This window comes from Mauremys mutica, chromosome 5 (genome assembly GCF_020497125.1).
Source record: "Mauremys mutica isolate MM-2020 ecotype Southern chromosome 5, ASM2049712v1, whole genome shotgun sequence".
In the NCBI taxonomy this organism is placed as follows: Eukaryota; Metazoa; Chordata; order Testudines; family Geoemydidae; genus Mauremys; species Mauremys mutica.
The window spans coordinates 122,760,538-122,778,794 of NC_059076.1; the positions used below are offsets into that span (position 1 = coordinate 122,760,538).

General features: G+C 43.8%; 1 protein-coding gene across 1 annotated transcript in view; it reads right to left on the reverse strand.

Moving 5' to 3' along the window:
- Positions 1-18,257, reverse strand: part of HGFAC (HGF activator) — a 66,777-nt gene that overhangs the window by 10,297 nt on the left and 38,223 nt on the right. The window contains exons 8-10 of the mRNA XM_045019020.1: positions 12,143-12,317; positions 8,999-9,084; positions 7,679-7,919 (exon numbers count right to left, since the gene is read on the reverse strand). Of these exons, the coding sequence (XP_044874955.1) occupies positions 7,679-7,919; positions 8,999-9,084; positions 12,143-12,317 (502 nt within the window). The remainder of the gene's footprint in view (positions 1-7,678; positions 7,920-8,998; positions 9,085-12,142; positions 12,318-18,257) is intronic.

Sequence of the window (18,257 nt, forward strand, 5' to 3'; positions counted from 1 at the left end):
AAAGATTAGGCGGCGAAAGAAAAAGACAAGGGACAAGATGTTCGAGGAACGTATGGGCTGCTACCTAGCAGAGGCGGACCAGCAGAGCCAGTGGAGGGAGACCGTCTCTCTGTGCCAGCGCTCACACAGCGAACGGGAGGAGAGGTGGCGTGAGGAAGACAAGCAGGCGACTGAAACAATGCTTGGACTAGTGAGGGAGCAAACGGACACGCTCAGGCGCCTTGTGGATGTTCTGCAGGACCGCAGGAGGACAGAGACACCCTGCAGTGTATCTGCAACCGCACTCCCCCGCCACAAAGTCCCATACCCCCCTCACCGAAAATAATCAGGAGGAGGGGCGGCCGGGGACGTGAATACTGTCACTGCACCACAGCACAGTGCTCAAGTACCCAAAAGCTCTCATAACCTACATTTGCCGAAGTCCTTCACTTCCAGACTCACAGTAGTCCCAATCCCAGTCCCATCCCCTAACTGTCTACTTAATTAATAAACATGCTTTGCTGTTAATTACTGTTTCCGTTATGTTTTTTCAAAGAAGACTGTGTTTGAATGGGGGGCGTGGGGAAGGGGGTGGTTAATTGCATAGGACAGTCACCTTTCCCAGGGTACAGACACGGGGGCAGGATCAGCAGCGGGTCACACACACGGTGCAGTCAGTAGGCACCCTGGTCGGTTTTTGGAGGTGGTTTCCAGGATCTGTGTGGGCGGGGGAGATGTGACTTTGCAGCGGGGGAGGGCGGTTACAGATCTTATACAGCGGTCCTTGTCCTGGACCGCTGAGTCACGCAGCTGAGGAATCTGTATCCGTCCTCCTCCACCACAAGGTCACATATCCGCCCGCACACAGAATTCCATAAAGAGGGATGGCAGGCTCCGTTGAAAGAAGCCTTCCGGCACTGCGGACCACTCTAGGAGCAGGAGCCTGTCATTCCTTGAGTTTAGAGGCGGTCTTTACATCACCGCACACCCTACCCAGCACAGCCTGCGTCCCAGTTTCAACCCTTTCACGAAAAGTCATGAATAAAGAAACCTTTGTTAAGTAATAATGGGACATGTATTTTATTTTTACACGTGTGCTGGAAGTGGGGGTAACGGGGTGAACAGGGTATGTAACCGAAGAGGAGAGTCAACAGTCAGCGGGTAAAGAAACAGGGGCAGGTTCAGCTTCTCTGTAAAGAAACTGAACAGTCACAGGTCACGCTGCTCGCTGGTATTTGAAGAGTTCCTTGTCGCTGTCCCAGGCGCCTGTATAGGGCTTCATGAGCAAGTGCATTAGCGGGCAGGCTGGGTCCCCGAGGATGACTATAGGCATCTGCACATCCACAACAGTTATTTCGTGGTCCGGGAAGAAACTACCTTCCTGCAGGTGTCTGAGCAGCCCACAGTTCCTGAAAACACACGCATCATGAACCTTGCCCGGCCACCCGACGTTGATGTTTGTAAAACGTCCCCTATGGTCCCCCAGTGCTTGCAGCACCATTGAAAAGTAGCCCAATTTCTCAGCAGCTGACTGTGGAAGAGGTGGACGATAAAGTGCGAGGAGGAGAAAATGGCGATGATCGCAGCGGGCTCCGTGCTTGCAGTGCTGTGGCGTCCGCGCTGTCACTGACCAGAAAAGTGCACGAACAGATTGCCCGCAGGCGCTTTCAAGGAGGGAGGGAGGGAGGTTGTGATTGACGGTTCAATGACGACACTTACCCAAAACCACCCTCGACACATTTCTCCCCCCAGCAGGCATTGGGGGCTCTACCCAGCATTCCAATGGGCAGCGGGGAGTGCGGGAACTGTGGGATAGCTTCCCACAGTGCACCGCTTCCAAAGTCGACGCTGGCCCCGTGAATGTGGACTGAGAAATTCGAATTAGTGTATCTAGTATGGATACACAAATTCGACTTCATAAGGTCGAATCCACAAATTCGAACTAAGTTGATTCGAAATAGTCTTGTAGTGTAGACAAGGCCTTAGGCTCTTTTCCAGACTCCTCTCCATTCCATTTATTGGCATTGAAATTTAATTTATTGTATATAATAAATCATTACTCAGATGTTTTGAGCATTTTGAACTAAACATTAAACACTACAATAGGCACCTGATTTCATCTACAAAGTGTGTATTAACATCCAGCCAAATCACTGAATGGGGGCGGGGAATGATGTGCCCATGCAAAACTAGTTATTTGTCCAAGTAAATACTCATGAATGCAAGTGCTCGTTTTGCATATTCTTACACTTCAAGTGGACCCACTAATTTCAGTAAGGCTATTTAAGTAAGTAAGTAAGGGGTAAGAGTGGAAGAATAGGGACACAAATTATTTTTTAGCTCATGCGCATGCATTGCAAGAATCTACTCCTGAAAATGTAGCCTTTTCTGTCCTTCAGGAATACTATATAAATAAATAAATAATATCCTTCTGTATTTATATAGTATGTTATCTCAGATCATCTTACAAATGTTAGGGCATATTATCATCTCTTTTTTATGGACAGGAGGAGTAAGGTACAGAGAAAATGAATGACTAAACAATGGTCATAAAGGTAGTATCTAACTGAGCTAGGAATACAGCTCAGGCCTTCTGACTCCCAGTGTTGTGCTTTATCCACTAGACCAATGCTGCCTCCCTACAGCAGCTCCTAACAATACATTCTGAATATCCTAAACTGTTATTGTGGACATCCAGTTATTATATATTGTTCAATTATATATTGGAATTCTAAAATTCCAATCAAGTGCAATTTTAGCTGGAGATTTAGTCAAAGAAATTGTTCCTTTATATAATTTCCCCCCCAGTTTACTTTCTGCTTTGTTCTTCTGTTTTTCCTTCTATCTGGTTTATTTCATCATCATCATCATCATCTTACTGATGTCAGAAAATAATCATGTGCCTGCCTGAACATAGTTACATAGCAGTGTCAGAACAAAAAACAGGCCCTACACCTTTTACCTATAGAATGGCTTGATAGTAACTTAGAATCATAGAATATCATAGAACTTTGCCATCTCCATCCTATAAAATTTAAAATTCTGCTATCAGATAAAGATCTAAAAACACCTCCCCTTTTTTTAGCCTCTTGAACAAATGGTGGATATACTCCCTCTGTGGTTCAGGGATTGTCTTTTATTGTACAAAAGGTAGCACAAATGGTGCCGAACCTGGCTAATCTCTAGGCATGACCATAATATAAATGTTAAATAATAATCATCCTTGCTATAACTGTAATGAAATACTAAATTGTATTATATTGTTCAGGCAAAAGGTGGTACCATGTGTAACATATCTTACCTGAGCATAGAACAGATAAGCCTGGGAGTATATTAAAGGCTCTTATAGTGAATACATCTGTGGTGTATCTTTCTGACAACAAGTCTCTGTAGCCAGTCCATATCTGATTCATAGTCTGACCTGCAACCTACTGTGTACAATGTGTACATGACATGGTGTCAGAAGTAAACTAGTGTCAGTGGAAAACAAAAGCAGAAGGAAACAACAACAAAGGTTGCAAACAGAAGAAACAAAGGTTGTAGGATCTCCTCCACATGACTCTCTTCAATGTCCCAGAGAATTTCAATTTTGACAAATGTTCAGAATGGACAGACTGAAATCAGGATTTTGCATTGCAGCCAACTCCACGAGGAAACTGGAGACATTCAGGTATAATCTTTAATTTATGATACAAGGAAGCAGGCAGAGCATATCTTTAAATCCTTTGACTTTACTGAAGACAGTCACAGATATGACTATGAAAGAGTTTTTGGTACGTTTGATGTATACAATATACCTCAGAGAAATGTGATTTATGAAACAGCATGTTTTCACCAGAGCATTCAAAGACCAGGGAAAATGTTGAATGTTTTATAACAGTTCTCTGCATTGGCTGAAAACTGTGATTTTGGGATTGCAAAACATGAAAATATCAGAGTCAGGCTAGTTATTGGGTTAGCAGATAAAAATCTTTCAGAGCAGCTACAATTAAATACAGACATGACCCTAAGTATGGCTGACCAGATAGCAAAAAAGACAGAACTAGTAAAACAGCAGAACAAACATCATAACTTCCATTCTGGGTCAGACCAAAGGTCCATCTAGCCCAGTATCCTGTCTTCTGACAGTGCTCAATGCCAGGTGCCCCAGAGAGAATGAACAGAACAGGTAATCATCAAGTGTTCCATCCCCTGTCACCCATTCCCAGCTTCTGGCAAATGGAGGCTAGGGACACCACCCCTGCCCATCCTGGCTAATAGTCACGGATAGACCTATCCTCCATGAATTTATCTAGTTATTTTTGGAACCCTGTTATAGTGTTCACCTTCACAACATCCTCTGGCAAGGAGTTCCACAGGTTGACTGGGCATTGTGTGAAAAAAATACTTCCTTTTGTATGTTTTAAACCTGCTGCCTATTAATTTCATTTGGTGACCCCTAGGTCTTGTGTTATGAGAAGGAATAAATAACACTTCCTTATTTACTTTCTCCACACCAGTCATGATTTTATAGACCTCTAGCATATTCCCCCTTAGCCATCTCTTTTCCAAGCTGAAAAGTCCCAGTTTTATTAATCTCTCCTCATACAGCAGCCGTTCCATCCCCGAACCATTTTTGTTGCCCTTTTCTGAACCTTTTCCAAGTCCAATATATCTTTTTTGAGATGGAGAGATTATATCTGCATGCAGTATTCAAGATGTGGGCATACCATGGATTTATATAGAGACAATATGATATTTTCTGTTTTATTATCTATCTCTTTCTTAATGATTCCCAACATTCTGTTTGCTTTTTCGACTGCCGCTGCACATTGAGTGGATGTGTTCAGAGAACTATCCACCATGGCTCGAAGATCTCTTTCTTGAGTGGTAACAGCTAATTTAGACCCATCATTTTATATGTATAGTTGGGATTTTTTTCCAATGTGCATTACTTTGCATTTATGAACATTGAATTTCATCAGCCATTTTGTTGCCCAGTCACCCAGTTCTGAGAGATCTTTTGTAGCTCTTCGCAGTCTGCCTAGGACTTAACTATCTTGAGTAGTTTTGTATCATCTGCAAATTTTGCCACCTCACTGTTTACCCCTTTTTCCAGATCATTTAGGAATATGTTGAATATGACTGGGCCCAGTACAGACCCCTAGGGGACACCACTATTTACCTCTCTCCATTCTGAAAACTGACCATTTATTCCTACCCTTTGTTTCCTATCTTTTAACCAGTTACCAATCCATGAGAGAACCTTCCCTCTTATCCCAGGACTGCTTCTTTTGCTTAAGAGCCTTTAGTGAGGGACCTTGTCAAAGGCTTTCTGAAAATCTAAATACATTATATCCACTGGATCCCCTTTGTACACATGCTTGTTGACCCCTCAAAGAATTCTAGCAGATTGGTGAGGCATGATTTGTCTTTACAAAAACCATGTTGACTATTCCCCAACAAATTATGTTCATCTATGTGTCTGACAATTTTGTTCTTTATTATAGTTTCAACCAGTTTGCCCGGTACTGAAGTCAGGCTTACCGGCCTGTAATTGCCAGGGTCATCTCTGGAGCCCTTTTTAAAAATTGGCATCACGTTAGTTATCCTTCAGTCATTTGGAAAGAAAAACTTGAAAAACCTGAAACTAGCTCAGAAGCAGTAAAAAGACTCAGCATGACTGCTAAAAGTCATTATCCTAAGACCACTGTGGCTAAGACGGACCAATTCCAGGAAAACACCAAAGCCTAAATGCACAAGATATGAAGAAATTCATAGCCCAAGAGATGATGCATGTCCAGCCAAAAGTGCAAGATGTAACAAATGTACAAAGTGTGGACATTTTGCAGTTGTTTGCCATAATAAGACACAATCAAGGAGTTGTCTAACATTACAGACAGTCAAGAGCCATTGTTTCTATTATCTATCACATGTGATGACCAGAGCTGGCCTGGAGACTGAAACTCAGTATTCATGGAAAAACTGTTGACTTTAAAATTGACTCAGGAGCAGACATCACAGTCATCCCAAAAGGAACTTACAATCAACTTCAATCTCTCCCAGAGCTGAAGTCACCTGACACAGCTCTGACTAGCCCTGGAGGTATTTTGCATGGGCCAATTCACCACAGAAACAATTTACAAAGATAAAAGCTTTGTATTCAGAGTGCATGTGATCAAAGACCAGCAGCATGGCAGCCATGATGGGCATAGAGAAAAAGGTGGAGAAATTCAATGCGGGATTTGATAATATTGGACTGTTGAAGAGAGATCTAGCACAAATAACCTTACAGTATAATGTTTAACCATACAGAATAACACCCTCTACCAGAAAGAGCTCGGAAGACATTAGCTGCAGATTTATGCAACTTCAGATGACATAATTATTTGATCATAGTGGACTGTTATAATTATGTAATTGAAAAAGACATCATATGTTGCAGTGCTATTGAGAAACTTTAGTGCACTTTTGCTCATTTCAGTATTCCAGAACAACTAGTGATGGACAACAGACCATAATTCATTACAGCAGTATTTAAGTAATTCTGAACAAAATATTATTTTGATCATATTACTAGCAGCCCACATTACCTACAAGCAAATGGAGAGGCTGAGGGAGCTGTACAGACATCCAAAAAAATCCTACAGTGGGAGGATCCATTTCTTGCTCTCCTGAACTAAGATCAACACCAGAAGAAGCTACTGGATATAGTCCAGCACAGTTCCTGATGGAAAGACAACTCAGAAGTACTGTTTCAACTTTGGAAAAGAATACATCTCCAGAGTGGCTAGATATGAAGAGAGCAACCAAATCAGATAAAAAAGGGAAAGAAAGCTTATGAACACTTTGACAAAAGACTATACTCATGTCAAACTGGATGGAGAAAAAGGATGGACAACTCCAGCTGGCATAAAGAAAAATAATTAATCACCCAGATCATAGGTGATCAAAACGAACAGAGAAAAGTTCAACAGAAAGTCAACATGTACAGTTTGTTCCTCAGAAAGAACAATCAACAGAGAAAACTCTACAGCTGGCGGATGCAAAACAAGAAGATTTGAAATTGAGCTGTGACAGTTATTGCAACTAATGGACAGCCAGATGACCAAAATGTCATGCATTTGGGTTGTGTAATTAGAAAACTTGCATTATTCAAAGTCATTTAACAGGCTTATGCATGCTTAACTTTAAAGATAGCATGATAGTGTACATTTTGTACAATTTTGTAAATGGTAGGAATTAAAGGAGGAGATGTAATGGAATGCTAAACTGTATTATACTGTTCAGCCACAAGGTGGTGCTGTGTGTAATATACCTTATCTTAGCATTTGACAGCTCTACCTGAGAGTACACCAAAGGATCTTATGTATGGATCTGAAAAGGAAGCTCTGGACCCAGTTCATATTTGGTACAGAGCCTGACCTGCAACCTACCATGTACAAGGTGTACATGACCATACTTTCAAGATTATCTCTTCTATCCACTATCATCACCTCCATCTTTATTAGATTCAACTTCCTTTTCATTTCCTGTGTACTGTTGCTGTGTACACTTAAAGAGCTCCTGCATACCACCTCTGAAGTGGGAGCATTCCAATGCTGTATAAAGTTCTTTCTTTTTTATAATATGTAAGTCTTCTATATTTCACAAACATTTGGGATAACTGAGATATAAGGGGCTCTCTAACTGAAAGATATTGTTAAAGCATTGAGTTTACCTGTTAGCAAAGCAGTGGGCTGCTGACACTACCCAACAAGGGTGAACAAGGCTGCCACCACAGAAGCTATTTCCAATATATATGGCTGCTAGCCAGGGGTGAGAGCCTGGTAAAGACGAAGAGCCGCCAATAATCCTAGGTCTGATGAAACTTCGTTTTTTGTGTCTTCTTCCACATGCTCTTTTGACAACTGCAAAGGTATCCACAATATCTGGAACTACTGGTGTCCTTTTCCTGGAGTCTGAGACAGAAACTGTTGTGGTGAGTATCAGACTACATATACTTACAATTTCCAAAACTTGGATTTTCATAGGAGCCTAAGAAAGTTCGGTGTCCAAATCTCATTGAATGTCACCCAGTTAAATAGCAGAATTGGGGCATACACTCTGATTCTAGGCTCATTATTACTGGGGAGATTGCTGGTGATGCATGAAGCAGAAACAATCCACCTTAATTTTCCGGACACCACCTTTAGCTTTGTAATTCAGAGTGTTAGAAAAAAAATGGTATCATGAGTAGAATATATTTAAATCACTGATGGATAATAAATGGTCACTTTATAGGTTCAGATTCCAACTGCATTTTAGCAAAAACGAGGAGTCCTTGTGGCACCTTAGAGACTAACAAATTTAAATTTGTTAATTTCTAAAGATGCCACAAGGACTCCTCCTTGTTTTTGCTGATACAGACTAACACAGCTACCATCCTGCAACTCCATTTTAATAACTCCTATTAACACTAATGGCAATTAAATATGAATTTAGAGGAAGAATAGACTTCTTAGTTTTTTAAAATCCATTTAGTATTTGCCATACATTTGTAATTTAAACTGCTGAAACAAGTATCAATGAGGACAGAGATTTGCTGATTGAGAGCCTGATTCTGCTACCTTTACTGACTCAAGCAATCTTTACTCAAACAGCCACATTCATCTATATGGCGCTGCTTGCATGAGAAAGGATAAGTGCTGAAGGATGGTGCACCAATGGCTCCATTAATTTCTGAAGACTTACCCAGATGATGTCCTGGCAAGGACAGCTGTAACATTGTGATCACTGTGCAATAAACTAAGGATACATAACTGTATAATACTGTACACAAAAACTATTTTTTCTTCCAAGAAAACATATTGGTGTTACATTAGCAGAGGGAATAAACTTACTCATTCGAGACCACCAGGACTTAAGAAATGCAAATGAAACCTAAAATTTGGGTTAACAAATGAAAAAGTTCATTGATACTAGAAAAAGTTTTCACTGGATCACACTGAAATGAAAAATGAAATCTATTATCAGTTCACATGACCTAATATTTACCTACCACAAGATGTAATGTTACAATATTCCCAAGACAAAGCATTGTCCTTCATGATGTAACACCAGGGCTTCTCATCATTATCTGGATTTCTAATAAAGTTTGAGGAGAGTAAATTAAAAGCAGTGTCAATAACAATAGTTAGCAGTAGCACTTTACAAACAAACATTTACATACTTACTCTTGCACCATCCATAGGATCAATCCTGCAATGTGCTGAGCAGTCTAGACTTGATCTAGCAAAGCATTTAAGCATCTACTTAACTTTAAAGCTTGTGATTTGTCGCATTCACTTCAATAGGGCTACTCATTGCTTGAAGATTTTAAAGATGCAGATAGTTGCCTAGTGTAATTTTCAAAAGCTCCTAGGCTCCTAACTCTCATTGATTTTAAGTGCTTTGCTGCACTGGGTCCTGAGTCCTCAGCTCTTTACAGGATCCAGTCCCCATGTGATGTATGCATTATTTAGCCCCATTTTATAAAAGACATAGATGGGTTAAGTGACTTGCTTAAGGACATATAGCAAGTCAGTAGCAAAAATAGCTAGCATTTAAGAATCTAAAACACCTAGCCTGTTTTCAGCCCATTAGACAACTCTGCCAATATATTGAGATAGTGTGAGGATAGGTTAAGATTACATTCTTTAAAGCAAGAAAAAGATGGGATTATCAGGATGAACTCAGTTCCAAGTTTAATCAGCATTAATTTGGAGTAGCTATTTGGACACATTGGAGTTACTCTAGATTTACAGCAGTGTAAATGAAAGCAGAATTTGGTCCTTCAGCTGTCTCTCTCTGTGTGAGTAAATGCAAACATAAGAAAAACTCTGCAAATGTCTTTGAAGGCAAACCAAAAACTCTTAAAAAGTAGATTAAAAGAAATATTCAAAGATTTCACTAGAGAATAATGAATGTTGTTTTCTTAAAGGAACTGACTGCAATTGATTGGTTCCAATATGCTTCTCTGAGAACAGAATTATCTTTGTCAGTGCTGCAGAAGTAACCAGAAATATGTCTGATTTACTCATTCCATAATATAATGGTAGCTTTCAAAGCCTCAAAAATATCTTCCCTATAACTAGTTACAATGACAAGATAATACAGGGCTTCAGGTAAACAGGGAACCTAATTTGAATATGACTTATCCTAAACCACACACATTCTTTTTAAGATTCTTCAGTAGCTTTCTGAATCTGCCTGCTACTCTTCAAAGACTAAAACACTTTAAATTCTCAGAACAGAAGCAGCAGTATGGGTTGAGTCATCTACCACCAACTATGTTTCTAAATTAGAATATCTGAACAAGAAGATATCTGTGGGACTACACAGTGAATTGGAGATATCCACCAAAAAATTAAAATCTGCTAGCAAAAAAAGTGGAAAAGGGCGCTTTACTGTTTCTTCTCTGCATTGTACAGGACATGATCACACAAGCTCCTGCACAGGTATATGATTTTTTTTCTTGTGTTTTAAATCTTTACGCGAATGTTGTGCTCAAAGGGACCAAACTGACAAGGCCTAGATTCAGCAGAGTACCTAGCACATGCTTAAAGTTCAGCACGTTTAAATCCTTTTGAAGTCAAATTGGTTTTATCTCCTGAGCTGGCTCCAATTCAGCAAAGCAGTTAGACATGTACTGAACAGGGAAGTTTTCAAGTAGGTGCTTAAGTGCTTTGTTGAATCTGGACTCAGCTGTGGAGATCAAACCAATCTGGATAAAACAAGAAACACTTTTTGGAGATTCAGAAAAAGCAGATTTTATTTGTTAATTTATTTATGGGTCTCTGCACTTACTGGCTTCCTGCAAAAGAAGAGCTACTGTGAGAAATGATGTTATCATAATATTCCCAAATAAACCAGGGTCTATAGGAAATTTCATGAGAAATTCCGATCTCTGCAGATTAGTATCCTGATTTCCAAACAAAAACAAAACAAAAAAATCAGGTAACAGCAGGATAAGCATCTGAACCAATCTCTAAAATGTCTGATATTTGCCCATCCCCACTGTTTGCCATAAAATGGACATAAATTGTTTGTCTCTCATCTGTTTATCCGAGGCATGGAGAAAGGCCAGCTGCTGAGAGAGGGCACAGGAAGGGATAACTCCTAAGGCCCAGTCGCAAGAGATGTTCTGACTAGAGCTGGTCAGAGAAAAGTATGGAACCATATTCCTCCAGAATATGCAGTTCCATTGAAATCGATACACTTCATCAAACTGTATTGATTTAATTGGAATTTCATTTCAGAAGAAAACGGGAAAAGTATGGACAGTATCAAAATATCCTATTTTGAATTTTTTAGAATGAAACATCAGGTTTTTTTGTTTTGAAATAACAATTTCCATGTTGTTGTTTTGTATTATAGTACAAACATTCTAAAAAGTCAACTGAAATGTTTTGATTTTGTCAAAACAAAATCTTTTTGACCTGAAACAGTTTGTCTCCCCCGGAATTTTCCTTCATGAAGAATCTCACAATTTTCTGTTTTCTTTACAATTCAGAATGAAACCAAATTTCAAAATTTTTAAATCCTTTGAGAAACAGAACTTCCATTCTCCATACAGCTCTGATTTTCATTTTTACATATACCCTATTCCTGGATGGACCCTCTCGTCTCCATAGCTGCAGTAACTGCTGAGAGTGCTGATGATACTCCACTACAGATAGAGGCAGGGTGCAACACCAGCATGGAGAGGAGAAGAACTGCCAGAACATTCAGCATCACAGTCGCTCTCTGGAGGAGAGGATGAAGTTAACTACAGGCCCCTGGGGTGACTCTATGAGGTATTGTTTTGTCTTTTGGGACTCATGTGGAAAAAGTCCCAGAGATGAGGAAGCTAAAAGGCCCAGAAACTTCTAACATTCCCTCAAGTCTAGACATTCTTTTGGCAGCCCTAGCTAGCTATTTATTTCAGCTGCAAGATCCTACACTTTCCAAATGTAGATCCCTCTTGAGGACCTAATTCTCCTAGGCTGTTTAAAGTGAGTCTATGAATTTCATGTTCTGAATAGACTCTCTGAAGCTAACCAGTGTTACTCCAACAAAAGATAACAGCTGAACGGATAACACCGGTAATCCACTCTTCCAAAACCACTGTTATGTTCAATGTATACTTTGATTTACAAACACTGGGTGTGCAAGAAGTTCTCACCTGCAGTAAGAGTAGGGTCCCAAGCCCAGCTGCACAGCTTTTTCAACACTGTCAACATGAAGTTCTTGGTAGAGCAAATCTGAATTCCAGGGCACGCAACTGTGTCCAGAAACAGTCATCTTCACAACCCCTCTGTACTCTGTACCATTGCCACGATAACATTGTTGGCTAGGGACTGGACAAAACACAATATGCTCATCAGAAACAAGGGCAAATTCAGTGCTAAAGAAATGCTTATTTCATCACCAGTATCCTAAGTGCTATCTCTGTGAATTAAAAGTCAGTGGGCCTGATTCTCCAGCGCCTTGCACCTTGTGTATTTACTTTTGCTGTGCAAGGAGGGTGTACAAAACCACCAAATCAAATTAACAGCAGGTGGCATTAATTTTATACATGTGTAAATGAATACACAACATAGGTGCTGACTCTGCGGGTACTCTGGGGCTGGAGCACCCACAGGGGGAAAATGGTGGGGGCTGAGCAGCCCTCCTACCAGCTCCCCCCACACACCCCAGTGCCTCCAGCCCTCTGGCAGGCCTCATGGATCAGTGCCTCCCCCTCCTTCCCAGTGCCTCCTGCCCACCGTGAACAGCTGTTTCATGGTGTGTAGGAGGCTAGGGGGGAGGGGAGAGGAGCAAGGATGCAGTGCGCTCGGGGGAGGAGGTAGGGCAGGGGTGGAGCAGCGGCAGGAAGAGGCAGGGCATGGGTGGGGCCTTGAGGAAAGGGATAGAGTGGGGGCGGGGCCTGGGGTGCAGCCAGGGGTCGAGCACCCCCCAGCACTTTGAAAAGTTGGCGCCTGTGATACACAAGGTGCAAAGCAGTGGAGAATCAGGCCTAATGTGGTCACCATAAATGAAAGCATTTAATCAGCAAGGTGCAGCAAAGAATGCATTATCAAACATTTCAAGCACCTGATTGAAAACCTGGCTTCCAGTCAGTACATGGGCAGCTCAGCACACCCAAATATACATATGCTTTCCAAGCACTAACAGTTGCTCAAATTTACACATACAAAACCTCATTTTCTATCACCTTCACACTGGTCATTTATCTAGATGGGCTTGGCACATGTATCTTCGACCACCTGTGTGCGCAGCTGTTAGAATCCGTCAATGCACATCCAAATATTAGTGCTCTTGCAGGAGGTCAGACTAGATGATCATAATGGTCCCTTCTGATCTTGAATTCTATGATTCTATGAAGTGTCAGTATATTTATGCCTGTGTCTGTAATTTTCACTCCATGCATCTGAAGAAGTGGGAGTTTTACCCACGAAAGCTTATGCCCAAATAAATCTGTTAGTCTTTAAGGTGCCACTGGACTCCACATTGTTTTTGTGGATACCCGTGTAAGGGTCGCATCTTCAGGCCAGCCGGGGGCCGGAGGTAGGGGCCTGTGGCCACCAGATGGGTGTTCCACCAGTTCTGCTAACAATTCCCCCAAATAGTTCTAGTCTCTGCCTAAAATAACTGGGTAGGCCAGGGTCAGGGCCAGACTGACCATCAGGGACCCCTTGCATCTCCCCACTGTTAAAGTCACTTCCATGCAGGGGTAGGCCCTCACGTCCCCATGCATGCACTGTAACATGATGGTGCCCTGGGTTGGGACAGGATTAGGCACAACTGTCCTTTGTACCAGGGTCTGGGCACACCCTGAATCAACTAGTCCCATCACTTCTCTCCCATTTACCAGCCGCAGGATGGTCAGTTTTGCTGGGTCCCCAGGGCGTTCTTGTGCTCGTGGAGTCCAGATCTTCCCAAAGCTACGTTCCATGTATGGACAGTCTCTGGACCAGTGTCCAGAATGGCCACATGTGAAACACTGGTCCTGATCTTGGGTGGCGCGTGGGCTGGGCCTCTGATGGACCTGTGGTCTCCCAAGCTGGAGTGCAGGTAAATGGCTCTGGACCTCTGGGTTGGGGAGCCCTGGCACTCCTGGATCCTCGAGCCATCTGAAGCTCTGATAGGGAGGGAGAAGGACAATGTTCCTCATGATCCTGGGGTCCGTGTGTGGTTCCCTTCTTTAGGGGCATGGGGATCTTGGTTCCAGCTGACCCCAAAGGGGGCCTCCTCATGGGGGACTTACCAGCTAGGTAGTTCTCCATGAGTTGGATGGCATCCGTCATGGTGTTAGGGTGATGTCACAACACCCACTCTCTTCCCCCAGGGAGCAGGATCTGGACAAACTGTTCTAGCAGGACCTGCTCAGTGACCTGTGCCCCTCCGTCTTTGCTTCTGAGCCATCTCTAGCACGAGTCACGCAGCTTCTGGGTGACCAGGTGGGGTCAGGCTCCCGGTGGGTACCACTCCTTGTGGAAGCATTGCCGGAATGTTTCCTCCGAGATATTTACGGTGTCGAGGATTGCTGCCTTAATTTGGGCATAGTCCTGGGTGGCAGTGGGGTGTAAAGCACAGTATGTGATCTGTGCTACCCCAGTTAAGCACGGTGCCACCACTGGTCTCGGGGCCACCGGGCTACTATGGCCACCCGCTCGAAGGTCTCTAAGAAGCCTCAGGATCATTTTCAGGCCCCATTTTGGCAGGTCGGATGGGGCGGGGTTAGGCAGCTCTGCTGGAGCTGTGGGTCACAAAATGGATGCCACCTGTTGGACCAGCTGCTGCTGCTGCTATTGGGCTGCCAGTTCGTGAATTAGCTGCTGCTGCTGTGTGGCCATCTGCTGCAGGAGTTGTTGTTGCTGTTCATGGTGGATGTTTTGCTCTGCCATCCATTTCAGCAGCTGTTCCATCTACATTCAAGGATTTTGTCCTCAGGGCTTTCTCTCCCTCTCTCTCCTTAGTGTGTTTTTTTTTTTTTTTAATTTTTAATTCCCTTCAGCAGGGACTAGGGTGATACCCGTGTTCTCCACCATTTGTGATAGGGCCTTCAGTGGCCAGGCAGCCTAGTGGCTAGATCGTTGGCTGGGGGGGGCTGTAAGGGGTCCTGACCCCTCCTTCTCCCTCAGGTCTGGGCCCAGGGTCCTGTGTGCTCAACCTCTAAACAGGGGAGATGGATCTTTCTCCCAGCCGTGAGGGGCTGTTCAGGGCGTGTTTTCCTGGCCTGCTCCCTATGCAAGTCTTTTTAGTTTAGGGCATGGCCCCTGCAGTTGCCCCACAGTTGGGGCTTGTCTGTAGGTTCCCCTTGGCTGGGGAAGACTTTACTTGCCTCCAGTGGCTGCATTGGCAGGTGGGTTGCTGGTCTGTGCCTTCAGGCAGGAATACAGAGAGCTCCTGCCTCTTGACAGTCAGCCCCTGACTGAGCCAGGCTCCCTTCTTTTCTCTTCCCTCCAGGCCTGGCATTGGCTGCAGGAATAACAAGGTGGGGTTAGCTGACCCCACCGGTGTTCTTTAACCCCTGCTGTGCCCAGCTGCAGTCTCTCCGCTCCTTCACACCACGGTACACCCACATCTTGAATACTGCGTGCAGATGTGGTTGCCCCATCTCAAAAAAGATATACTGGAATTGGAAAAGGTTCAGAAAAGGGCAACAAAAATGATTAGGGATATAGAATGGCTGCCATATGAGGAGAGACTGGGACTTTTCAGCTTGGAAAAGAGATGATTAAGGGCGGAAGATAGAGGTCTATAAAATCATGACTGGTGTGGAGAAAGTAAATAAGAAAATTTTATTTACTCCTTCTCATAACACAAGAACTAGGGGTCACCAAATGAAATTAATAGGCAGCAGGTTTAAAACATACAAAAGGAAGCATTTCTTCACACAATGCACAGTCAACTTGTGGAACTCTTTGCCAGAGGATGTTGTGAAGGCCAAGACTATAACAGGGTTAAAAAAAGAACTAGATAAATTCATGGAGGATAGATCCATCTATGGCTATTAGCCAGGATGGGCAGGGATAGTGTCCCTAACCTCTGTTTGCCAGAAGCAGGGAATGGGAGACAGGGATTGTATCAGTTGATGATTACCTGTTCTGTTCATTCCCTCAGAGCTCACCCAACCCATCCCCTGGGTCTAGGCATGAGTCATTTCCCAAACTGGGTCATGCAAGAGTTCAGGATGGGCAATTGGCAAGAGCATGACCAGATCCTCCATAGTAGAAACACAGCCTCAATAGCAACAGAGCTCTTTTTCTTGAGGGGGTCACATGATGGCTGGTGGTATCTAGCTACATAGGTTCAGGTTGGAGATGGATACCAGGGGCCATTGGTTGGGTGGTGACCCAGATCCCTTCCTTTCCTCACGCCGCTTGTGGAGCCGATCATTGACCTCATCATATACATCAACAAAGACATCTAGATTTGTTGGGGCCTCCGAGCAAGCTAGCTCATCCATAATCTTCTCACATAGTTCCCACCAGAACTAGTAGAGATGTGCCGCTTCATTCCACTAAAGGTTGGAGATTAGTTGCCAAAAGCGGGCGGTGTAGGAGAAGGCCGGTCCCTGCCCCAGCTGGAGTTTGCATAGGGTCACATCCATCAAGCAGGCATGGTAGGAATAGCTAAATATAGCAAAAGAATGCCTGGAGAAAGGCATCCCAGTCAGATAGTGTTGGGCCTGCTCATTTGAGCAGGGACAAGCCCCAGTCAGGAAGCTAATAATGAGGAAGGCTACAATTCTGTCACGGAGATCATGGATTCCATGACTTTCCAGGACCTCTGTGACTTCTTCTGCAGTGGCCAGGCTGGAGCAGTTGTCAACCCTGGGGCCACCGGAGCAGTGGTCCATGGACCACCAGAGCAGCAGCTGGCAGTCAGCCCTAGGACTGCCAGAGAAGTGGACCCCAGACCACCAAAGCAGCTGGCCAGCAGCCAGCCCAGTGGCTGAGGTTGGGTCAGCCCTATGGGGCTGGAGCAGCGGCAGGGCTGGAGCAGTGGCCAGAGCTCAGCCCCCCGCAGCGCTCCAACTGTTAGTCCCCCCCACCTCCAGAGTATTTTTAGTAAAGTCAGGGACAGGTTGCAGTCTTCCAAGAATTGTTGTTTATTGCCCGCGACCTGTCCGTGACTTTTACTAAAAATACCTGTGACAGACTCTTAACCTTAATAATGAGTCCTGCTTTTGCTTGGTCGGTGGGGCAGGATTGAGGGTGGAGCAGAAACAGCAGGCAGCTTTGGTTAATAATCTCCTTAAATTTTTGGTGGTCCCCAATAAAATGTTCTGGGAGGGAGAGTTGGTCTGGGTACGCAGCCACAGCATGTGCCCGTAGTGCAGCATTCTTGTCCTGCAGCGGGGCTGCCTGCTTTTGTAGCAGATAGTTATCTGAGGCATGCTGTGCCAGCTGGGCCTGCAGTGCCACATTGTCATTATGGAGCTGGGTGGATTGCCTGTGCAAAGCTTGGTTCTCTGTTGTGAGCTGCGATACTTGGGTTTGAAGTGTGGGGATCTCCTCCTGGGAGCGGTCAACCCATTCAGACATCTCCCATAGTCTCTGGGACATGCCAGGCAAGGAGTGGGCTGCTGCCTCCATGATAGGTCATCAATACAGGCTAGGGTGATCCAGAAAAAACTGTCAGATCCTGACAAGGGCAGTCAGGACCAAGGGCCAGCGCAGGATTAAACCTGAGGCTGAGAGTATCAGAGGCGTTCATAGTCAAATTCCAGGTCAGAGTCAATACCAAAGATCAGAGTCCAAGTCAGGTTTTAGGGTCCGTGTCAGGAGGCAATGTCCAAATGAAGGCAAAGTCAAAGCCAGAAGTTCAAGAACAGGGAGCAAGAATGATCATGACAGCTACAGGAGATCTGCACCATTGCCTTGATATTTTCTGGAATGCCGCTTGGATTTATATAGGTCAGGGAGCCAATCAGGAGCCAGGAGTCTGCTGCCTGTCAGACCCCTTGAGGCAGGACTTCCCATAGTCTATGTCTACAGTGGGTTGTGAATAATGGAGCACAAACTCATTATAGCTGCTGCTGGAGGCAGCATGGAACTGTCTACTGTCTGGCAGGCCTGGGTTCAAAACCTGCTGGGCCATTTGCAAAATTGGATCTGTAGCTGCATTTGGATTCCAAACACCTCTGCAATGTTCTGATATGGCCTTTTGGATCAGGCCCATTTCTACTCAAATTTTTCTCATCCCAATAATTGTTAATAAAATTTATTTGAAACAAATTATCTATGTTTTAAATAATAACAATAAGAAGTGTATGCTCTTTTTAAGGT